At 41.7% G+C, this 25,465-nt stretch overlaps 2 protein-coding genes across 2 annotated transcripts in view; one reads left to right on the top strand and one right to left on the bottom strand.

The window, feature by feature from the left end:
* The window catches only part of MRPS27 (mitochondrial ribosomal protein S27), a 196,325-nt gene extending 189,482 nt beyond the window's left edge, over positions 1 to 6,843 (bottom strand). The window contains exon 1 of the mRNA XM_042781317.1: positions 6,771 to 6,843. Within this exon, the coding sequence (XP_042637251.1) occupies positions 6,771 to 6,843 (73 nt within the window). The remainder of the gene's footprint in view (positions 1 to 6,770) is intronic.
* Positions 6,844 to 7,017: 174 nt separating this feature from the next.
* Positions 7,018 to 25,465, top strand: part of PTCD2 (pentatricopeptide repeat domain 2) — a 47,673-nt gene continuing 29,225 nt past the window's right edge. Inside the window, exons 1-4 of the mRNA XM_007943366.2 lie at positions 7,018 to 7,132; positions 10,535 to 10,627; positions 13,923 to 14,052; positions 18,977 to 19,094. Of these exons, the coding sequence (XP_007941557.1) occupies positions 7,021 to 7,132; positions 10,535 to 10,627; positions 13,923 to 14,052; positions 18,977 to 19,094 (453 nt within the window). The 5' untranslated portion in view covers positions 7,018 to 7,020. The remainder of the gene's footprint in view (positions 7,133 to 10,534; positions 10,628 to 13,922; positions 14,053 to 18,976; positions 19,095 to 25,465) is intronic.

Consider the following 25,465-nt stretch of genomic DNA (forward strand, 5'->3'; position numbering starts at 1 on the left):
GGGTTTGAACCGCCAGCCTTCTGGTTAGCAGTCAAGTGCCTTAGGCACTATGCTACCAGAGATTAGAGAAATGTAAACCAAAACCACATTGAAATACCATGTCATACCCATTAAAACCAAAACACCCAAATTCATTGCCATCAATGATGGTTAATTCTGACTTATAGCGACGCTGTAGGACAGAGTAGAACTGCCCCCTTAGGGTTTCCAAGTCTGTAATCTTCAAGGAAAGAGACCACATCTATCTCCTATATGGCAGCTGGTAGGTTTGAACCACTGACCTTTCGGTTAGCAGTTGAGCTCTTAATCACTGCATCACCAAGGTTCCTTTCATATCCATTAGGCATATGATAGTTATATCTTGTAGAGATGTAGAGAAACTACAATCTTCATACATTGGTGGTGAGAATGTAAAATGGTATAGCCATTTTGGAAAACAGTTTGGCATTTCCTCAAAATGTTAAATATGGAGTTAACATAAAACCAAAAAAGAAGCCCAAACTCACCACTGTCGAGTCAGATCCAACTTATAGCGACCCCTCCTTGGGTTTCTGAGGACGTATCACTATGGAAGTAGATTGCCCAACCTTCCTTCTGAGGAGTGGCTAGTGGGTTTGAACCACCAGCCTTCTGGTTAGCACTCAAATGCCTTAGGCACTACACCACCAGAGCTCATATGACCTAGCAATTATACTTCTAGATAAAGAAGAGAAATGAAAACATGTGCCCTACAAAAACATGAATGTTCATGGCAGCTTTATTATTTTTCTTTTCTTTTTTTATTTAAATTGTGCTTTGGGTGCAAATTTATATAGCAAACTTATTTTACATTCAACAGTTCATGCACATTTGGTTTCATGGTCCCAATTAATGTCCCGAACCGTAACTCTTCTCCCCATGGCTACCCCCTCCTGTGCCCTTTTTAACTATGCATTCCTGTCCAGCCTTCCCTTTATGTGAATGCTATCCCTTGATCCAAGGGGTATATCTCCCTAGCATAGGTGGGTGCATTGACCTGGGGTAGGGGTTCTGTATGTGGGTCTTTCTACTGTTGGGCTGACAGCCAATCCATGTGAGTCCATTTCTAGGCTTGAAGGGTAACCCGGGGCCATAGTCTCAAGGGTTCCACCAGTCCCTACTCAACCAGTAATCATGGTCATTTTTGTGTTTTTGAATTTCGTCCCACATTTTTCCTCCCACTATATCCACATGGCAGCATTATTCATAATTGTCAGAAAGTAGACACAACCCAAATATCCAACTGATGAATGAATAAATGAAATGTGGTACATTTTTGCAATAGACGTACTGATACATGTACTACAACCAATCATGCTACAACCAACATGGATAAACCTTAAAAATATTATGCTAAATCAAAGAAGGCTGTCACAAAAAAACCATATATTGTATAAATCTATTTATATAAAATATCCACAATAGACCAATCTTTAGAGACAGAAAGTAGATTAGTGATTGTCTTTGGTTAGGGGTGGGAGGAGAGATTGGGAAAGGTTTGGAAAAATGTGGAGTAACTGCTAATGAGTCTCGTTTCTTCCTGGGGTGATGAAAATATCCAAAGATTGATGGTGGTGATGGCTACCCAACTCGGTGCATATACTAAATAACTGAATTGTAAAATGTAAATGGGTAAACTGTATGGTATATGAATTTTATCTTAACAAGGCTGTTTTGAAAAGAAGGAAAAAATAGGAATGACTAAATGGCAGATAAATTATCTACAGGTGATAGCAGACCACATGCTAAACATTACTAGGTGAGATGGAGGCTGATTAAACACAATGACATGCTATTGTCATTCTCTACCCATCTCCCAACCAAAATAAATAAGCAAATATAAACACATCTGTGTGGGTTTATAATGAGCTCTGGTGGTGCAATGCCTAAGGCATTTGGCTGCTAATCAGAAGGTTGGTGGTTCAAACTCATCGTGGAAGAAAGATGGGGTAATCTACTTCCGTAATGATTTATCACCTTGGAAACCCTTATATTCACATAGTGGGGGTCACTATCAGTTGGAATCAATGGCAGTGGTGGTAGGTTTGTAATAAGCCAATCCCCCCTTATGTTAAGCACAGGTCAGGCCCTTACTAGAGTATGTCCAAATTTGAAAACTCACCAGCCACTCCTTGGAAAAAAGGTTGGGCAATCTACTTCTGTAGTGATACCACCTTGGAAACCCAAGGAGGGGTCGCTATGAGTAGGATCTGACTCCAGGGCAGTGAGTTTGGTTTTGGTTTGGGTGGCACAGTGCCTAAGGCTTTTGATTGCTAACCAGAAAGTTGGCAGCTGAAACCCACCTGCGTCAGGAAGATGGGGCAATCTACTTCTATAAAGATTTACCACCTGGGAAACCCAAAGGAGGTCGTTACAAGTTGGAATCAACTCAATGGCAGTGAATGTGTGATTTAATACTTAAACAGTGATGTGATAATATGGAAAGTTTTGCAAAGGGGAACTATCGTTGTTGTGTGCCATTGAGTCGACCCCGACTCATAGCGACCCCTCCTTGGGTTGCCGAGGCAGTAACACTATGGAAGTAGATTGCCCAACCTTCCATCCAGGGAGTGGCTGGTGGGTTCCAACCACCAGCCTTCTGGTTAGCAGTTAAGTACCTTAGGCACTATGCTACCAGAGCTCCTAAAGGGGAACTAAGATATAATAAAAGTGTCCTCAAAAGTGCCCACGTTTCAAATGGATTGTAACTGAAAAAAAAAAAAAAAGCAGCAGCAGCTTTTTGAATTTTGAATGCATTTTCATAGAAATAATGTTACCAGTTATTACTTATATTCCTAAATCTGCCAAGAAAGACAATTAAAAGGCTTATGTCATTACATTAGGTGTGTAGTTGTCATGCAACTACCAAGATGGAATAAGCAGACTATCAAAAAATTTCTAATCCTGCAGTTAGCTGTAACAGTCTTTGACACAGAACAAGAAGCATCAATTCAGGTAACCCATTCATAATCTACAGCAGCATTTCTAAGGAAACTGAATCCCAATTTCTGAAACTAGGAAGATTTCTCCCTTCTGTGGAGAACAATGGCAGCCCTTCTCTATGTGAGCATGAGCTGAGGGGGGACTGTTAAGCTATGTATTCCAGGACATCAGTGTCTTACTTATTCTCTACATCTTCAAAAATGACTGTTTCACTATATCAGCATAAGAAATCATTCTACACTCCGGAATCAGAAGAGATAATAATTTAGATTAGTGCTTAAGAGTTTCGAATTGAGAGACAAAAAATTAAAGAGGTGATGGTGGAGAAAAACAGGAGTCCCAGAATGCTCTTTGTGGGGTTGTTCAAGGGGACCACAAGAACGGAAAAGGAAATAAATTAGGATTGGTAAATTTACAAAAGGTAAACTCAGCAACCTTCATATATGTGAACTTTTCCTGTTTGTTTTAAAAGAAAGTAACTAGTAATGATTCTCTATTTCCATTGAGCGTAGAACAAAAGGAAATGGGTATAAGAACAAAGACTTTAAATTTGGCAAATGAAAATTTTTCCTCAATAGATAGCAATGAGAAAAATAGAAATGAGTTGCCAAGAGTGACACTCATTGCCATTAATGAGTTGATTCCAACTCACATTGAACCTACAGGACAGAACAGAACTGTCCTCGGATTTCCAAGGCTGTAATCTTTATGGAAGCAGACTACTTCGTCTTTCTCCCTCTGAGTGGCTGGTAGATTTCAATCGCCAACCTTTTGGTTAGCAGCCAAGTGCTTAACTACTGCACCACCAGGGCTCCATGCAGAGAGTGACAAGCAGAATAATTGTCCCATCAAATTGTCCACATCCAAATCTCCAGGACCTATGATATGTTAAGTGCCAAAGGGGAATTAAGGATTCTAATCAGCTGTTTTTAAAATGGGATTATCTTGGGTTATGCAGGTGAGTCCAGTGGGATCACAGAGGTCCTTAAAAGTGGAAGAGGAAGGTGAAGAGGAAGGCCAAAGAAGCAATCTTGATTTACCCTTAATCTCCTTTCCCTTATTAGAATGATTGCCCCTAAACATTCTAAGTAACTATGATAGTCTCCCTAATCTACTACCCAAAATCTTACATAAACTGAAATGGTTTGTGTTCAGCTACAACCAAAAGGTTGGTGGTTCGAACCCATGCAGAACCATGGAAGAAAGGCCTGGAGATCTGCTTCCATAAAAATTACAGCCAAGAAACTCTCATGGAGCTCAGTTTTACTCTGTAACACATAAGGTCCCAATGAGTTGGAACCAGTTCCATGGCAACTGTTTAGTTTAATAACAGTTATATAGCTAATTCTCATCAGGGTGCTAGGCATTGTGCAATACAAAATGTGTGTCATTAACCATCTTCAACAGCTGAGTCAACCAGTTAATCTTCAAAAACTTTTGGTGGCCAGCTGTGAGCTTTCACATTGAAATTTAATGGCTGTTTCTAAGAAGTATGAACAAAAGTGCATGCTGCTTTTTTTTTTTCTTTTACAGGGGTCAGGGAAGTAGTTTGGAAAGAGGATAATAGGCATTCAATACATCAACTGTTACTGCATTTTAATCACATAATCAGGTATGCCTTTCAGGATTATGTGATTAAAATAATTACAAATTCGGCTTATATAAATGCATTTTGAAAAATTTTCCAGTGTTTTTATCACCAAACTGGTCTCGAGTGGGCTGCCTTTCAACTCAAACATCATAGCAGGGCTTCCTAACAGTTCATTCTGGTTGTCCACTCCCTCCTCTCCTCCCTTTCCATTTCCACCCCAGATACACTGAATTAGAATCTACATTTTAACAAGATCTTCAGGTGATTCTTACAGATACCAGGTGATTTTTGTTGTTGTTCTTGAGAAAATATACAGCCAACTACACCAGTAGTTTCTACATTTACAATTTAGTGGCATTGATTACATTCTTTGAGTTGTGCAACCATGCTCTTAGTCCTTTTCTGAACTGCTCCTCCCTCATTAACACAAACCCATTGACTGCTAATCAGAAGGCTGGCGGTTCAAACCCACCAGCCACTCCTCGGAAGCAAGGTTGGGTGATCTACTTCCATAGTGATACAGCCTCAGAAACCCAAGGTGGGGGTCGCTATGAGTTGGATCTGACTTCACGGCAATGGTTGTTTGCATTGCATTGCCCACCCCCGACCAAGGTTTCTATCTAATGCTTCCAGTTGCTGTTGTCAATTCCATGCCATATAAACCAAACTTAGGCACTACTTGACTGCTAACCAGAAGGCTGGTGGTTCAAACCCACCAACCACTCCTCAGAAGGAAGGCTGGGCAATCTACTTCTGTAGTGATACTGCCTTGGGAACCCAAGGAGGGGTCACTATGAATTGGATCTGACTCCATGGCAAATAACACCACCACCACCAGAGCTCTTTCCATGCCGTATACAAAAAAAAAAAAAAAAAACCCAAACTCACTGCCGTTGAGTCGGATCCTACTCATGGCGACCCCTCCATGGGTTTCCTAGGCAGTCTCACTATGGAAGTAGACTGCCCAACCTTCCTTCTGAGGAGTGGTTGGTGGGTTTGAGCTAGCTTTCTGTTAGCAGTGAAATGCCTTAGGCACTCCGCCACCAGAGCTCCCTGCCATATAGCTTGTTGTTGTTGTTATGTGCCCTCGAGTCAGCCCCGAGTCATAGCGACCCCTCCTTGGGTTTTTCTAGGCGGTATCACTACGGAAGTAGATTGCCCAACTTTCCTTCCGAGGCTAGTTCTTAAAATAACATAATGCTCAAGGCCTAACCGCAAGTGCTTATTATAATTCACCTGAAGATATTGTTAAACTGTAGATTCTGATTCAGTAATATATGGGATAGAAATGCACATTATCAGCAAAGGTCGAAACAGAATGAACCAGTTCCAAGCCTTTGTATCAAAGTATTTTCAACATTAACTATTAGCATTTACTGTCTACACGTGGAAAACTAGCAAAGCAGTCAGTCAAAACCTGTTTCCAGGTCTTCAGGTAAAGTGAGATTCCAAAACCAAATCCAAACTCACTGCAACTCATAGCGACCCCTCCTTGGGTTTTGAGGCAGTATCACTACTAAAGTAGATCGCCCAACCTTCCTTCTGAGGAGTGGCTGGTGGGTTTGAACCACCAGGCTTCTGGTTAGCAGTCAAATGCATTAGCCACTACGCCACCACGGTGTGAAGACTAGGGCCTAGCCACGTGTGTCTATGTTGGGTACCACGTGGAAGGTATTGGACCCTCCAAGGAAGCTCAGCCTCATCAGGCTGAAAAATTGCACAGCCCCAGGGATGGACACAGGAGCTCTGGTAGCATAGTGCCTAAGGCACTTGACTGCTAACCAGAAGGCTGGCGGTTCAAACCCATCAGCCACTCCTGGGAAGGAAAATTGGGCAATCTACTTCCGTAGTGATACTGCCTCGGAAACCCAAGGAGGAGTCGCAATGAGTCGGGTCCACTCGATGGCAAACAACAACAGGGGTGGACACATTTGGGTTTAACACACAAATCCGGCAGATCATATGCAAAGTTCCCCATACTAAAAGCTTCCTCCGCTCATTACCGCTTTAAACAAGTTGGCAGTATTATTTTGCGGGGAGAGGTGGGTCAGAGACTTTACTTCCCCTTTCTGTGCTACAAATACCCCCAAATGGCTTCTTTAGCAACCAGACTTAACATCCATTTCCCGTCCTCTTGGAAGGCCATCGCTCCCTTTACACAAGGCACACAGTTCTCAGGGCCTAATGATGACGCTACACTAAAGCAGCAGTCACCAACCTGCCGGGCTGAGCTGAGGCAGAGCCACTTTCCTCGCCAGGAGAATGCAGCGCCGCACTAAGGGGGCCGCCATCTTGGAGCACACCAAAAGGAACGCCGGCCCAGGGGTTGCAGGCAGAGAAAGGGGCGGGGCTACAGGCAACCTTTTGGAGAGTCCAGAGTTGGACGAATCCCACTCGGCGCTCTCGGCTGTTAGGCCGACGCTCTGTCCCCCTCCCAGACTCCCCCGGTTGGTGCGACCCAGAACAGCATGGCTGCTGTATTTCACCCCTCCGAGCGAATCCTGCTACAGGCGCTGCGAAGTTGGGGACATCCTTGGGTGGGCGGCTCTGGTTTCTGCTGCTGCCGGTGCCCTCTCGGAGGTATCGCAGCTCCAGGCCTGGTGGGGAAATCGTGGAAGGAGGGGAGGGACTGTAGAGAACAGATCGTTAGACTCCAGGGGGCGTCACTTTGGAGGAGTAACAACAGCGTCTCTGTTACTCACTGTCCTGGAGTTGCCTTTACTCTTTAGTTGCACCTGGGTGTTGTGGATGCCCGCGTGTCCAAGGTTCGAAGGGCAGCTGGGCTGGGGTCTTGACCTTGGGACTGTCACTCGCTCACTGCCGTTGAGTCGTTTCCGACTTATGGCGACCTCTCCTTGGGTTTCCGAGGCGGTATCTCTATGGAAGTAGATTGCCTAACCTTCCCAGTCTTCCTTCCGAGGAGTGGCTGGTGGGTTTGAACCGCCAGCCTTCTGGTTAGCAGTCAAACACGTTAGGCACTATGCCAGCAAGGACTGTAGTACTCCCTCAAATGAGACGACGTTACACTGGGGGACCTGCCCGTCATGGGTGTACTTTTCTGCAGGTTTTGGGACGGAGGCTTTACCCTCCCCGGAATTGGAGTGTCAGCTCAGCAGCTAACATTCTGAAAGACACTGAACATGTTTTCTCATTTGTAAAATTATTCCTTAGCATCTTTATGGGAAGAATTAACATTTAAATATGCTAACTAACCAAAAGGCTGGCGCTTCAAACCCACCAGCCACTCCTCGGAAAGAAGGTTGGACGATCAACTTCTGTAGTGACACTGTCTGGGAAACCCAAGGAGGGGTCGGTATGAGGCGGATCCGACTGGACGGCAGTGAGTTTGGTTTTTGGTTTTAGCAAGCAATAATAACAAAAATACTTAAACTTTGTGCCAGGCATCGCTCTAACGCGTTTTGTATACGTGTAAATCCCAATTTACGACTTTTCGAGTAACCATTAACTGCAGTCTATTGTGGGTTTCTTTCTTTTTTGGGGGGTACATTAAATCTGTTAGTAATATATATGTTTTAAAATGTATCTTTAAGCCTATATGTAATGTTTCCAACCCCCAGTGACAAAGATCGGATTTATAAAGATGCCGGTAGTAAAAGGCAATGGCAATGAAAACTTTTTCAGAACGGAGGGAGTTGTTGGAATGGAACCCGTCCTAAGTTGGGGAGCACTTTTTTTTTTTTTTAATGCCTTTGTGACCCCTTGGGAGCTCTGGTAGCATAGTGGCTAAGACACTTGCCTGCTAACCAGACGGCTGGCGGTTCAAACCCACCAGCCACTCCTCGGAAGGAAGGTTGGGCAATCCTACTTCCGTAGTGATACTGCCTCGGAAACCCAAGGAGGGGTCGCTATGAGTCAGGGCTGACTTGACGGCACATAACAACAACAACAACATTGTGACCCCTTAACCAGCCGGTGAATGCTTATTTGTTCTTCAAATTCCAGCTTCTTGTCAACCCTACCTTACAGTTAATCACTAGCTCCTTATTATTGTTACTCTGTGCCTTGCACGTATCTCTACTGCTACATTTAAGCACTGCTACTGTGATGTTATTTATTTGCATGTGTACTTGGCGTAGTGCCTAAGGCATTTGACTGCTAACCAGAAGGCTGGCAGTTCAAACCCACCAGCCAGCCCCTGCTCGGAAGAAAGATTGGGCAGTCTGCTTCTGTAGGGATAACTGCCTCGGAAACCCAAGGAGTGGTCACTTAAGTCTAATTGACTTGACAGCAATGAGTTTGGTTTGGTTTTGGTATTTTCTTAGACTGTGAGTGATCTATGACTTGTTCACTCTCATATGCTTATGGGTTAGTACAGCTTCTATTCTACTGTTGTGTTAAGTTGAATCCATTCCGACCCACTCAGCGACCCTATAGGACAGAGAAGAACTTCTTCATAGGTTCCTAGGCCATAATCTTTATGGGAGCAGGTCACCAGGTCTTTTCACCTGCATAGCCACTGTTGGGCTCAGACTATCAACCTGTCTCAGCAGGAGACAAAATCATGTGGATTCTGCTGGAGTCCAGGTTTCTGGGTTCATGGAATTGGGGTGCCCCATACAGGCCATCTGTCTTAGGTATCCTTTTGAATCTTGATGGAACTGGGTCCTGGGAGTCACCCTTAGATGGAACAATAGCTTAGTGAGAGCAGCTTAGCGAAGCATTGGGTTCTTTTGGAAAATTATCTGTGTACAGCCGGCTTCAAGAAGCAGGTTACTCCAAGTAAAAAACCAAATTAAATACACTGCCATTGAGTCAATTCCAACTCCTAGTAACCCCCATTAGGTTTCCAAGGCTTTGAATCTTTATGGAGGCAGACTGCCTCATCTTTATTAAGTGGAACAGTTGGTGGATTTGAACCACCAACGTTTTGTTTAGCAGCCAAATGCCTTAACCACTATAACACCAGAGGGTTTGACTAGTAGTTGCTTTAAGATGTATGACATGTCCTTGGTGACTATTTCTATAATCTGCTGATGTGTTGATGTTATCTTCTGATACATTAACATAACAATGACTTATATAACTCACTTTCAGTGTCCCCTAGGTTGATGCTTTCTGATTTGAATCATATCTACTCCATCGTATCTATTCTATAAATATATTCTATTACACTAATTTTTGGTGTTTCTCTAAGAAATTTAGATTTTTGACACAGCCTATTACTTAACCATTGTTTTCACCAGGGCTACTGCTGTTGTTGTTGTTGTTATGTGCCATCAAGTCGGACCCGATTCATAGCGACCCCTCCTTGGGTTTCCGAGGCAGATCACTACGGAAGTAGATCGCCCCATCTTCCTTCCAAGGAGTGGCTGGTGGGTTTGAACCGCCAGTCTTCTGGTTAGCAGTCAAGTGCCTTAGCCACTATGCTACCAGAGCTACTGCTAGATGCACATATATCAGAATCTGGGGTGGAAAACATCAGCATATATGGTTTTGAAAATCTCCCTAGGTATTTCTGATATAGTCATTTGTCTCCCATCTCAATATACCTAGGGACCCCTGGTGGCACATTGCCTAAGGCATTTGACTACTAACCAGAAGGTTGGAGGTTCAAACCCACCAGCCACTCCTCACAAGGAAGAGTGGGCAATCTACTTCAGTAAAGATTTACTGCCTCAGAAACCAGTGAGATTCGCTCTGAGTCAGCATGGACTCAATGGCAGTGGGTTTGGTTTTGGTTTGGTTTATCTATCTCTGTGTGTGTGTATATATGTGTATGTACACATATCACACACACATAAAACTTGCCTGTTTGAGGATTTGTATTCGCTAGTAATTTGGAGATGTTCTCATCAGGGTTGCTGTCTGAGGGGTTGCTATAAACCTGACTAGATGGTTTATAATAGATGAAAATAAGATCAGTTAATTAATAAGATCCAATCAAACCCTGCTCATGTTATTTGTTAAGTCTAAAGCAATCAAAATAATTTTACTTTTTTTCTTTCTTTCTCTATTTTATAGCTAAAAGATACCTACTCACAGATAATATTATGAAATTAAAAGAATTTCAGTGTAAGAAGGTGGCTATTGCACATAATCTCCCTGGCACCAAAGGTAATAAAATCTATTTTGTTAATTCTTTCATTGATCTGTCATTCAGGTTTCCTCTATCTCTTTTCTATTCAGTCTCTCCCTCAATGAATTTATGCTCCACTGAAAAAAATTGAAACCATTTATTCTGAGTTTCCTAATCTAACCTTATATTCTCTTTGCATCTTACTTTTTACTATTGCAGAGTCTGCAGTTCTCCTCTTATTCCCTCTCCTGAGATTTCAGGAAAAAATACTGAAACTAGTGCTGCAGCCAGTCCTTTCTAAATCCTTGCCTCTTAAAGTGTAGTTTGAGGACCAGCTACTGAAGTTTTACATTGCAACTCCAGTACGTGCATACTTACCTATATATTAGTGAAATAAAATGACACAAAACAGGACTGTACATGGTACTACATTTTGATACTTCCTGTTCCAGCTGGAAAAGTCAATAGATCACACAAAGATTTCTTTAAAAAAGAAGAGAAAACTTGCATGAAATTGAATCTAGGATTTGCTTTGAAAAAATCCAGTGGGGTTAGGAAGGGTAGAGGAAGCAAAATGACCAACATTTTAATAATTGTTGAGGCAGAGTGTTGGATACAAGAGGGTTCTTTATAAAATCTTTCTGCTTTGGGTACGTTTGAAATATTTATTTTAAAAAAGCTAAAAACAAGAGCACCACAGTCCTAGTCCTGTTCTTTTCCAGTATCTGTGAAATCTTGTAGCATTCATTCCCTCCTTCCTGCACCCTGAGTTTTTCCCAGTACTTCAATCTCCTTCATAAACACAACCAAGTCTCTCTTCTCGCTAAAGGCTTCTGTTTGTTCCTAGTGATGCTTTCATCTACAGGCCCAGCTCCCCTTTGTCTCACTGGATAGCATTGTGAGCACCTGGTTAAAACTTCCTGCCTTCATGCCCTCCAGTCCTCCAGAAATCAGGCTTCCCTCACCATTCCACTAATAATACTATAATGTAATCCCACCAAGAACAAAAAATATGCCTTTGGGGTGAGTGACAATATATTAATCTCCAGTTTAGCAGAATTGATCTAGATTTCACTTCAGTCTTCCCTTTTTATCCACGTATTTGGAATGATGTGAGCTTTGCAGAATTAGCACTCCAGTTCATGGTCTAGTTGCTCTTCTAGTCATCATCGTCTTCATAAAGCTGTGAAGGTTGTGCACATGTTCTGCAAGGCAGTTAATATAGTCAGTGCCAGTCTGCTGCACTGGGCTGATCTTTATAAAACTCTGTAATCACTTCCTCATTATAAGAATCCATGATGGTACTATGCTATGTATCACATTATGTACAAACTCACCCCCCAGGCTTCCTGGCCCTTCCATAAGGGATCCAGTCCTTCCTGGAGTCTAATATAATTTCCTATTAACCTAGTCACAGTTCTCCCCTCACCACCTTTCAAACTTACCAGGTTCATTCTCAAATCTATGCTGATTTCCATATCTAGACTATCCCCCTAGTTTATCCAACCCCTGTCCAGCCCCTTCCTTCCTCTCTGGTATCCCTCCACTTCTACCAAAGATGGTCTGTTTGTCACTCAGCTCTGTCATCTCCTGTTTAGCTAATAATCAGTTGTGTGTCACCTCTCCATCATTGTTTTCAAATATACTCATATAAATGTGCCTTTTCTTCCCAAATAAACTCTAAGCTCATTGAGGACAGGAACCATATCTTGTCCTTTGTGTTGCACACAAAGACAGATACCTATGAGAATGAATCTGTGGTCAGCACTTATATGTGATTGACTTGTTTTAAAACAAATCTGTTGTTGAAATTTTGGATTCTTAAGGATTAAAGGGGATCAGATGTAAAGTCATCTCTCTGAAATCTTTTAGATTGGAAATTGTTTAGAAATGTTTAATAGAATAAATCCTCTTAAATCTAACAAGAGACAGAAAGGATGAAAATGAAAACAATAATGTCTGTGATTTACTGGCAGTTATTATATGCTGTGCTCTGTGCTAAATGCTTTGCGTGTATTATTTCAGGACAGGCTGCTGAGGTAGGTGCCATGATCCTTACTTTACATAGGAGGAATCAGGTCTCACAGATGCTAAGGTCTCTCCCACACCGCATGCAAATGATAAAGCCTAGATTTCAGCTGAGATCCATCCAGCTGTAAAACCTTGTGGTTATCCACGTGGTTGTCATGTGGTTCTACAGATAAAGATTGGAAGATCCACTGCATTATCTCACACCTACTGGGACTTCTTTCAAAATGTGGGTAGTGTCTGCCTCAGCCTGCAGTTTTTGTGTTTTCTGTGTATATTGTGTAGCTCCTGAAAGCAATACTCCTTCAATGCTGTGAGCATTGGAACAAACCCTGTAGACTTTTCTTGGCAGCTTGTGATGCTGAGAACAGCCTGGCCTGCTGGAAAGCAGATGCTTGCTTGGTGCCTGCCTTGCATCTCACTCCACAGTCTGATGAGAACACAGCCCTTTCCCAGTGCCAACAGACCATGTTTTCTTTGGTGTTTGACTGTCCTCATGGTTGATCAGAAATCATAAATTCTTTGCAGAAATGATGAGGGAAAGGGTAGACTGACCACCCTGAAATGATTCTGGGCTAAAAGTAGAGTTTGCTACTGTTTAGAGACTACCTTCTACCCCATGTGCATTATTCAGTGCTGTGGTATGCTGTCTCACAATTGAGTAAGGAGACATCAAAAAGAATGAAAGAGAAGTCAAGCATAGTCAAATGAAAGAAATGTGAAGTATTCTTGAATCATGTAGGTCAAACATTGTGGTAAAACCACCTTCAATTCATATTTTCCTTTCAGTTTTCTTGCTTGGTGCCCTGCCAATTGATGGTATGGGTACCTTGGGTGTGTTTTCTTTTTCCTTCCTCATTCCCTCCCTCCCACCCTTCCTTCCTTCTTTCCTTCCCTCTTCATGTGTCTCCTGTAGGTTCAGTTATTTGTGCTAAACTTCTGGGACAGTATTTTTCAGACTTTAGTATGCATAAGGATCACCCAGGGAGTAGAAAATGCATATTCTGTGCTCCCCACCCCCGCAACACACACACACACATAGACACATCAGAACCCCCAGAGAGTCTTCCTTAGAAGGTCTTGAGTGGGGCCTGGGACTGTGCCCCAGATGCCCCAGGTGCTTTATTTCAAGGCTGTGTTCAGACACACTGTCCTAGGGGAGGTCAGCTTGAGGGAGCTTCCATGACCCCCCCCTTCATACCCCTTTGCAGTGAGCCAGGTTCAGGTGTCCCTTCTTCCTCAGGGAAGCCTCCTGATGGTTCCAGCCAGCCCTAGTGATGACTATCATACTGTGCTTTCTTCCAGAAACCTATTTGAGAAACTTGGAAGAGAAACTGACCCAGAACAAACTCATCTTGAAGGAGGAGTTGAAAACCTTGCTTCATTTGTGTGACTCCCGGGATGATATGCAGCTGGCTAAAAATGTCATTTACAGGTGAGGCGTTTCTCTAGGATCTTGCCAGCCTTCATCTCGGTTCACTCTGTTCCTTTTCCTGAGCACTCGCATCCACTTCCAAGAATTCAGCTGTCACCTCTTCACTGATGACTTCCAAGTCATTTGTCTGAGTGCCTGGCTTGAGCTCCAGACATTTACATGTCCTCTGGGTCTTCAAATCCAGTATATACCAATGTGTTCCTCTTCCTGTGTTTTCTTCTCACTGTTCACTCATTCAGGACAGATGCCTGGGAGTCTTTTTCCCTTATCTCATTTGCCTCTTCTCTGATAGGATAAGAAATTTTAATCACTTCAGGGGACTCCTAACTGTTCTCTCTTCTCTAGTTTTATGCCTAATTTACTTCTCTGATCCATGGCCAATTTCTCGTGTCAGAAAAAAGTCAATGTCATCGTGGCCTGCTGTTAGGAAACCCAGCAAAGATGTAACTTGCTGGTGAGAAATGACACCGATTCAGTAGACTTCATTTCTGAAGTTAAATTCATTGCTTCTCTTTTCCATATTTAAAGACACATTTGTATACATGCACCTGCATTTATATTGTGTACTTATATAGAAACACAGAAAATTCATTCTAAAATGCTAGAAGAACATGTACCAAATTTAACCATAGTTCTCTAGAAAAACAGATTATATTTTGTCCAAATGTATACCTTTTTTCTGATTTATCAAACTTGTCTACACTGGACATTATTAATTTTATAACCTGGGAAAAAATGAGACTTTTTAAAGTAAAGGAAAATTACACACAATTCATTAAAGATCACCAAAAAGTAGAAAGAAGTAAAGTATTATCACAAGTCCTGGTGTCTCAGTTGTCTGTCGCTGCATGACAAGCCACACCAAAACTTAATGACTAAAAGCAACAGTTACTTATTACTTCTTATAATCCTGTGGGTCAGGAATGCAAGCAGGCCTGGCTGGGCAGTTTTTGATTGGTATTAGTTGAAATCACTTGTTACCTGTAGTCACCCGGCAATTGAACTGTGCTGCAAGGTCTGAGAAAGCTGCACTCGCATTTCTGATGCCTCAGTGTTCCTCAATGCGGCCCCCTCTCCTTGTAGTGTCTCAACATTCATTAGTCTTAGGTGAGTGCATTAGCACATAGCAAAAGTGGAAGCCACCAGACCTTGTAAAACTACCCCAAATTGGCAGCTTCACTTCTATTGGTCGAGGCAGCCCAGATTCAAGGGGAGGGGGAAGAGACTCCACCTTTGGATGGATGGATGGAGCACATGCATAGTACATGGGGAGGAAGGAGTTGATGTTGGCCATCTTCAGAGTCTTTAGTACTTCTAAGAGGTTCTGGTGGTGCAGTGCCTAAGGGCTTTGACTGCTAACCAGAAGGCTGGCAGTTCAAACCCACTAGCCGCTCCATGGAAGGAAGATGGGATGATCTACTTCTGTAAACATTGACTGCCTCAGAAACCTGATGGGGGTCACTTTGAGTTGGAATCAGCTCGATGGCAGTGAGTTTGTTTTTTTTTGGTTTAGTACATCTAAGAAACAACTGCTAAATATTTTGATGTATTTTATCACACATTTTATCTGTGCAAAGATTTTGGGATTTTAGAAGGCTTTACTTTCTGTATTATAATTATTACTGTATTTCCTAGTTTCATAAATGTTTTTCCTTGTTAATTAATCACATACTTAGAGCTCACACTTTTAATGGCTATATGATGGTCTTTTCTACATTAGGTAATTTAGTTAACTATGTCACTATTCAGCATTTAAGTTATTTCCAATTTTTCACCAGTATTAATAACGCCATGATGAGCAACTTTAAGAATAAAGCATATTCTTCATTTTCTTTTTGGGATTAGAGGGTACGAACCTTTTAAAACTTGCCAGTACAAACTGCAGATTATTTTCCAAAAGGGCTATGTTAATTTGCAGCCATTGTATCAACAACTCTAATTCTGTTATTTCAATTTCATAAAGTTGAATTGTTTGAGACCTTCAACCTGTCTTCCTCTCACCGCACTTTTTACTACCCAGAGCTGTTAATGTTTGTAAGAGTGGCAATAAGGGTAAGTGTGAAGATGGTGGATCCATGACCTAACCAACCTGTTCTCTCTCTCTTCCTGAGACAGACGGTCCCTGGCTCGGAAGGAAGAGTATGTAATGCACTAGAATGTAGCTGCTTACCAAGCCAAAACTTGGGAGCAACTCAGTCTCCCTGTTGTCTTGATCAAATGTTGTTGTTTACAGGGGAATTTTAGAAACTCCTATTGAATGCTTCTTGTCAAGAAGGTGATACTTTATCTCAATGACTTTCTAGCACTTCCATTAGTGTGTTGTCGTTAGGTGCCATTGAGTTGGTTTCGACTGATAGTGACTCTCTGTACAACAGAATGAAACACTGCCATCCTCACAATTCTTGCTATGCTTGACTGATAGTTGTAGTGAGTGTCATTTAAATTGGGAAACCTGTTTTATTTTTACTTTATTTTGTTTTTAATCTGGCACAAGTAGCTCATGAGGCTAAAATACTGATTTCAAAGATTTTTTTCCCCAGTGTGTCTTTAATTTTATAAACTAGCATTTATTGAAGATAATGTGTCAGGCATATTATCTCATTTAATCCTCACAAAAAACTCTTGAGTTGGGTATTCTTCTTATCTCCACTTTGCAAGTGAAAATAGTGAGACACAGAGTGGTTAATTGATTTGCTCAAGGTTACACAGTAAGTAAGTAGTAGGGCTGGGATTCGAACCCAGTCAGTTTGGAGCCAGAATCTAAACCCTTACCACTACACTATGTTGTCTTGTAATAGTGTATTCTTAAGTGTTATAGTGAAGCAGTGTAGAGTATTTATAACTTCTATAATTGGATTATGAAATGTATCTATAAAAGTATAAATTTTCATTTTATTTGGCAGCATATTTGTTAAAATATAGTACTATTCTAATAAAGCTATTTACTTGGTGATATCAACAGGCCGTGAAAACAAGTATTTCATTTTTAAAGTCAGAGCTTTTACCTAGGTATTTGAGATTCATTCTCAAATAATGAATCTTCCTAAAATTGGATTTACAAGTGATTGATTTATCATGAGGTGCTTCTTCATGAGGTGTTACCAGATTGTCTTTTTAGTGTCTGCTTAAACAGTTTCTCTCAGAAAGATAAGCACAAGGCCGGTCCCCATGAGGTGGAGGTTAAAGATGTCCCAAATGTCCAAACTACCGTGCCACTCCATTATTTCAGACATTAACTCCTCCTCCTAAGACACTTGCCTGCTAACCAGACGGCTGGCGGTTCAAACCCACCAGCCACTCCTCGGAAGGAAGGTTGGGCAATCCTACTTCCATAGTGATACTGCCTCGGGAACTCAAGGAGGGGTCGCTATGAGTCGAGTTTGACTCGACGGCACATAACAACAACAACAACCCCTCCCAGTAATTTGTCCCATCTTAGGGTTCTGTATTTCGCTGTAATGCCTCACAGAACTCACAGACACCCAAGGGATCATCTCACATAGTAGTGGTGGAGGCTGGCAGGCTGGCGAGTCCCAGGTCCGTGAGTGGGTCTGGAGAATCCTTCCAATTCTCAGGGTTTGATGAACCTCGATCAGCAGATCAGATGATGGCTGCTGTCCCAAATCCAGGGGTGAGATGAGGATGAGACAAGACACAGAACTGCAGCAAGAGGAGGGTGAACCTTCCCAGGAGATTTGTAGGTATAACCTCCAGGAAGCTAAGGGTGGTGATTTGAAGTATACCCTCTAGCAAGGCAGGACTCAAGATACATTCCACCTGTCGTTGCTCCAACAGCCATAACCCAAGTGGATGGCTTTAACAATCAGCAGCCCACCACAAAGCCGATTGCCAGTCATTATAGGGAACGACTATTACCAGCTGCCCAGCCAAGCTGACACCCGACCTTAACTACCACACCACCCCAAACAGGCATAGATAATAGGATTTACACTACATCCAGAATGGAGGACAATGGCTAGAAGGGCCACATCAAGTCTAATGCAGAAAGAGTTGATTTTTGATAAATTTCTACTAGCACTGTACGGTTCTGTAGATCTAACCAGTAGACTGACTGCCGTTGTTCTTGGGTACTGTCCAGCCAATTCCAGCTCGCAGTGGCCCTGTGTGACAGAATTGAACTGTCCCAAAAGGTTTCCTAGGCTAAAATCATGGGAGCGGACCACCAGGTCTTTTCTCCCACAGTGCCACTGGTAGGCTTAAACCATTGACCTTTTGATTAACAGCCAAGTACTTAACCATCGTGCCACCAGGGCTTCTTTCAGACTGGCACACTTGAAATCTCCAGCCACATTTAAGACGTCACCGTTTTTGAAATAACATTTTCCTAACATTCAGAATTTCAAAACTGAATCTAATTTGTTTAGCTGGATGACTGTAGCATGCATATGTCTTCCCCTAGCTTAGAAAACAGTGATTGCTATAAATTATCAAATGCATCTGTCGGTTGTCTACCACCCCATATGAGGATGGAGCCTATTCTGCTTTGAGGAGGACAGAGCATCAGCCGCCTTCTTCATTTGATCCCTCTAGGTGAGGCCTATACAAAGATACAGGCTCATTCAGATGCCTTTAAAGATGTGAGACCCCTGCTTTTCCCTCACTTGTCCATATTTGGTCCCAGGAGGATGATTAAAATACACGTTTCCTTTTATTTTACAGGCTTTGTCAGCCTCTAAAAACTTGTTTGTTTGCATGTGTAGTTTTTTTGTTCGTTTTTAATGCCTGGTATACTTCTACTCCAGAATTCCTCTGATTTTCTTAAAATCTGCACTCCCCACCTTCTCCAAACTATGAGAATACCTTCACTGTGTCCCTGCTACCTAGCAGAGCACCTGTTATGGGTTATGTCTCTCCTTTTACCTGTATTCTACCTGTTGGATCATTGGATTGTTTTAATTACCAGGTATCATGCAGAGAACAGAAATGTCAGTCTTGAGGAATATAAGTTTGGACCACTGTTCATGAGGATCTGTTACGAATTGGACCTTGAGGAATCTGCCCTGGAGCTCATCAAAGATCAGGTTACTATTTACTGATTGCTTTCCCTGCCAGGGTAATTTCCTTGCACTGAGGATGGGGTATTTTTGATGATGTTAGGGAAGGCATCTCTACCCATATACATTATTTTTGGCTTATATTTTCTGAGAAGGATCACTGGATTGAATGAATCAGCTCTTCCCTGCATTTTTAAAGTTCCCTTGTAGTCAGTTTCTACGAAGAGGTGTAGATCTCTGTAGTACATCATTCATACTGATTACATGACATCTGCCTACTTTGGATGTGGGTCAACCTGGGACTGAAACCCTCTCTTTTCTGGGGCTGTTAGTGGAGGAAAATTGAAAACTGGCTGCCATTTTAAGATGCTTTCCCTACCTTTCACCTGTGCTTCTCTACTTGCTTTTTGTTTTTAATTCTGCTTGAAGACTTTACATTTGTAAAATCCTATTCTGCTTTCAAATACATCATGTGTTGTTGTTGTTATGTGCCATCGAGTCAGCCCCAACTCATAGCGACCCCTCCTTGAGTTTCCGAGACAGTATCACTACAGAAGTAGGATTGTCCAACCTTCATTTAGTTTGGTTTTCTTTTCTTAAAAAACAAAATAACAATAACTGTAAGCAGCATTTGTTGACTACTCCACTGTGCCCTTGGCATTGTGCTTCTTAAGCACTTTGCATGTTTTATTCCACCCCTCATCTGTCAGTTTATTGTACTGTGATAGCTTGCATGTTGCTGTGAGGCTGGAGGCTATGCCACTGGTATTTCAAATACCAGCAGGGTCACTCACAGTGGACAGGTCTCAGCAGAGCTTCCATACCAAGACACACTCGAAAGAAGGAAGGGGCCATCTACTTCTCAAAGAATTGGCCAGTGAATACTTTATGAGTAACAGTGAAACATTGTTTGATATATTATTGGAAAACTTAATGACTATCCCTGTAACATTGTCTGATGTAGTACTCCTCAGCACTACAGCCCCTCAGCTCAGAAGGTACTCAAAATATGACTGGGGAAGAGCAGTCCCCTCAAAGTAGAGTCAACCTTAATGATGGAGATGGAGTAAAGCTTTTGGGACATCCATTTGCTGATGAGGCACGACTCAAAATGGGAAAAAACAGCTGCAAACATCCATTAATAATTGAAATATGGAATGTACAAAGTATGAATCTAGGAAAATTGGAAGTTGTCAGAAATCAAAGGGAGCACATAAAGATTAATATCCTAGGCATTCCAAAACCAAAACCAAACTCATTGATGTTGAGTTGGATTCAACTCCTTACAACCCCTCCTTGAGTTTCTGAGGCAGTATCACTAAGGAAATAGATTGCCCAACCTTCCTTCTGAGAATTGGCTGGTAGATTCGAACCGCCAGCCTTCTGGTTAGCAGTCAAGTGCCTTAGGCACTATACCACCAGAGCTCCTATCCTAGGCATTAGTGAGCTGAAATGGGCTGATTTTGGCCATTTTGAATCATGCTGGGAATGACAAATTGAAGAGGAATGGTGTGGCGTTCATCATTGCAAAGAACGTTTCAAGATCTTTGCTGGAGTACAGTGCTGTCACTGATAAGATAATAGCCACACGCCTATAAGGAAGACCAGTCAGTACTACTACTGTTCAAATTTATGTACCAAACACTAGGAAATTTAAGATTTTTACCACCTTCTGCAGTCTGAAATTGACCAAACGTGCAATCAAGATGTATTGATTATTACTGGTGGTTTGAATGCAAAAGTTGGAAACAAACAAGAATCACCAGTAGTTAGAAGATACGGCCATGGTGATAGAAATAATGCTGGAGATCTCGTGACAGAATTCGTCGCAAATACCTTTTTTCAACAACATAAACAGTGCTTTACACATGGACTTCGCCAGAAGGAATAAACAGAAATCAGGTCGACTATATCTGTGGAAATAGGTGATAGAAAAGCTCAATATCTTTGCTCAAAAAAAGGCCAAGAGCTGAATGTGGAACAGATCATCAATTACTCATATACAAGTTCAAGTTGAAGACAATTAAAACAAGTTCCCAGGAGCCAAAATATGACCTTGATTATATCCCTCCTGAATTTAGTAACCATCTGAAAAATAGATGACACAGTGACCACCAGTTTCCAAAAACCAGAAGAATTGTGGGATGATGTCAAGAACATCATCCATGAAGAAAGCAAAAATGTCATTAAAAAGACAAGAAAAGGAGAAAAGACCAAAATGGATGTCAGAGGAAACTCTGAAACTTTCTCTTGAATGGATATTAGCTAAAGCAAATGGAAGAAATGACAAGATAAAAGAGCTGAACAAAAGATTTCAAAAAGCAATGAAGAAAACCGAAGACACATGGAAACAATTACTTCAAGCAACTAGTCCACCATGTAGTCCTCAGCCTGTACGACTATGAGACCAGAAGAATTAGATGGTGCCTGGCTACCACTGTCAACCACTTGGAGGGGGATCCTGGACAGAGTAGGAAAACAATGTGGAACAAAACTCATCATAAAAAAGACCAGGTTTACTGGTCTGCTAGAGCCTGATGGAACCACTGGGAGTATGGCCCCTAGCTGCCCTTCAAGTCTGGAATTGAACCCACTCCTGTGGCTTCCAGCCAAACAAAAGACAGGCATATGAGCTGACATTTATATTAGGTAGATACACTCCTTGGAGAGATCAAGCGTGAGAGGATAGAAGGGCTGTGTATGTACCGGAAGACAGCTGGGGAGGGGGGAAGGGCAGGCGTGCATGGGAGGGAAGGACACAGGAAAGAGGTAACTATGGGGAGGAAGTGTGAGCAGAGCTGTTGCATTTTGGGAAATTGCAGTCAATGTCATGAGACAAAGTATATGTGAGCTGCTGTATGGAAAGTGAATTTGCTCTGTAAACTTTTACCCAAATCACAATAAAAATTAAAAAAAAAAAAAAATTCAAAAAGCAGCTCAAGAAGACAAATGAAAGTCTTATAATGAAATGTGCAAAGACCTGGAGTTAGAAAACCAAAAGGGAAGCACACACTCAGCATTTCTCAAGCTGAAAGAGTTGAAGAAAAAATTCAAGCCTCGAGTTGCAATATTGAAACTTCTGTGGGCAAAATACTGAATGATGCAGGAAGCATCAAAAGAAGATGGAAGGAATACACAGAGTCACTGTACCAAAAAGAATCGGTTGATGTTCATCTATTTCAGGAGGTGGCATATGATCAAGAAGCAATGGTATTGAAGGAAAAAGTCAAAGCTGCACTTAAGGAATTGGCAAAAAACAAGGCTCCAGGAGTTGACAGAATAGTCATTGAGATGTTTCAACAAACGGATGCTGTGCTGGAGGGACTTGCTCATCTGTGCCAAGAAATTTGGAAGACAGCTACCTGGCCAACTGACTGGAAGAGATCCATATTTGTACCCATTCCAAACAAAGGTGATCCCACAGAATGTGGAAATTATAAAACAATATGACATGCAAGTAAAATTTTGCTGAAGATAATTCAAAAATGGTTGCAGCAGTATATTGACAGGGAACTTCCAGAAATGCAAGCTGGATTCAGAAGAGGATGTGAAATGAGGGATATCATTGTTGATGTCAGATAGATCTTGACTGAAAGCAGGGAATACCAGAAAGATGCTTACTTGTGTTTTATTGTTTATGCAAAAGCTTTTGACTGTGTGAATCAGGAGCAGTTGTGGATGACATTGAGAAGAATGGGAATTCCAGAACACTTAATTGTGCTCATGACAAACCTGTACATAGACAAAGAGGCTGTCATTTGAACAGAACAAGGGACTACTGCGTGGTTTAAAGTCAGGAAAGATGTGCATCAGAGGTGTATCCTTTCACTGTACTCATTCAATCTGTATGCTGAGCAAATAATCTGAGAAACTGGACTATATGAAGAAGAACCTGACATCAGGATTGGATGATGTTGTTGTTGTCAGGTGCCGTCGCATCATCTCCAACTCATAGCGACCCTACGTACAACAGAACAAAACGCTGCCCAGTCTTGTGTCAGCCTCATGATGGTTGCTATACTTGAGCACGTCATTGCAGCCACTCTGTCACTCTACCTTCTTGAGGGCTTTTCCCTTTTTCATTGACCCTCCACTTTACCAAGCATGATATCCTTCCCCAGGGAATGGTCCCTTTTGACAATATGACCAGAGTAGGTGGGATGAAGTCTGGCCATTCTTGCTTCAAAGGAGCATTCCAGCTGCACCTCTTCCAGGACAGATTTGTTAGTTCTTTTGGCAGTCCATGGTACTTTCAGTATTCTTTGCCAACATCACAACTCAAAAGTATCAACTCTTCTTTGGTCTTCCTTATTCATTGTCCAGCTCTCACATGCATATGAGATGATTGAAAATACCGTGGCTTGGGTTAGGCACACCTTTGTCTTCAAGGAAACATCTTTGCTCTTCAGCACTTGAAAGAGGTCTTTTGCAGCAGATTTGCCCAATGCAGTACATCATCTGATGTCTTAACTGCTGCTTCCGTTGGTGTTGATTGTAGAAAGTAATATGAAGTCTTTGACAACTTCAATCTTTTCTCTATTCATTGTGATGCTGCTTATTGGTCCAGTTGTGAGGATTTTTGTTTTTTTGATATTGAAGTGTAATCCATACTGCAGACTGTAGTCTTCAGTCTTCATCAGTAAGTGCTTCAAGTCATTCTCACTTTCAGCAAGCAAACTTGTGTCATCTGTTATCACAGGTTGTTAATGAGCCTTCCTCCAGTCCTGATACCATGTTCTTCTTCATACAGTCCAGCTTCTCAGATTATTTGCTCTGCACACAGATTGAATAAGTATGGTGAAAGGATACAACCCTGACACACTTCCTTCCTGATTTTAAATCATGCAGTGTCCCCTTTTTCTGTTCAAACGACAGCCTCCTGGTCTATGTACAGCTCCTTGTGAGCACAATTCAGTGTTCTGGAATTCTCATTCTTCTCAATGTTTTCCATAATTTGTTATGATCCACACAATTGAATGCTTCTGCATAGCCAATAAAACACAAGTAAACATCTTTCTAGTATTCTTTGCTTTGAGCTAAGATCCATCTGACATCAGCAATCATATCCCTTGTTCCATGTCCTCTTCTGAATCCAGCTTGCATTTCTGGAAGTTCTCTGTCAATACACTGCTGCAACCATTTTCTAATTATCTTCAGTAAGATTTTACTTCTGTGTGATATTAGTGATATTGCTTGATAATTTCCACATTCTGTAAATTTCTTTGGAATGAGTATAAATATGGATCTCTTCTAGTCAGTTAGCCAGGTATCTGTCTTCCAAATCTCTTGGTATAACCTAGTGAGTGCCTTCAGCACAGCATCTGTTTGTTGAAATATCTCAATGGGTATTCCATCAGTTCCTGGCACCTTGTTCTTCACCAATTCCTTCAGTGCAGCTTCAACTTTATCCTTCAGTACCATTGGTTCTTGATCATATGCCACCTCCCGAAATGGATGAACATAGACCAATTCTTTTTGGTACAGTGACTCTGTGTATTCTTTCCATCTTCTTTTGATGTTTCCCACATCATTTAATATTTTGCCCCTAGAATCTTTCAGTATTGCAACTCAATGCTTAAATTTGTTCTTTAGTTCTTTCAGCTTGAGAAATGCCAAACATGTTCTTCCCTTTTGGTTTTCTAACTCCAGGTTTTTGCACATTTCATTATTATAATTGACTTTGTCTTCTCTAGTGGCTCTTTGAAATTATCTGCTTAGCTCTTTTATCTTGTTATTTCTTCCATTTATTTTAGCTACTCTCCATTCAAGGGCATGTTTCAAAGTTTCTTCTGACATCCATTTTGGTCTTTTTTTCCTTTCCTGTCTTTTAAATGACCTTTTGATTTCTTCATGGATGATGTTCTTGATGTCATCCCACACTTTCTCTGGTTTTTGGTCATTGGTGTTCATTGCATCAAATCTGTTCTTTAGACAGTCTCTAAATTCAGGGGAGATATAATCAAGGTCATATTTCGGCTCTCGTGGACTTGTTTTAACTGTCTTCAACTTCAAGGTGAACATGCATATGAGCAGTTGATGGTCTGTTCCACAGTCAGCTTCTGGCCTTGTTTTGGCTGAAGATTTTGAGCTTCTCCATCACCTCTTGCCACAGATGTTGTCGATCTGATTCCTGTGTGCTCCATCTGGCAAAGTCCACATGTATAGCCACCATTTGTGTAGTTGGAAAAAGGTATTTGCAGTGAATAAGTTATTGGTTTTACAAAATTCTATCATGCAATCTCTAGCGTTATTTCTATCACCAAGGCCCTATTTTCCAACTACTGGTGATTCTTTGTTCCGACTTTTGCATTCCAATCACCAGTGATAATCAACATATCTTGATTGCATGTTTGGTCAATTTCAGACTGCAGAAGTTGGTAAAAATCTTCAATTTCCTC

This window comes from Orycteropus afer, unplaced genomic scaffold, assembly GCF_000298275.1.
Source record: "Orycteropus afer afer isolate SDZICR_OR568_19922 unplaced genomic scaffold, OryAfe1.0 scaffold00104, whole genome shotgun sequence".
Classification (NCBI taxonomy): Eukaryota; Metazoa; Chordata; class Mammalia; order Tubulidentata; family Orycteropodidae; genus Orycteropus; species Orycteropus afer.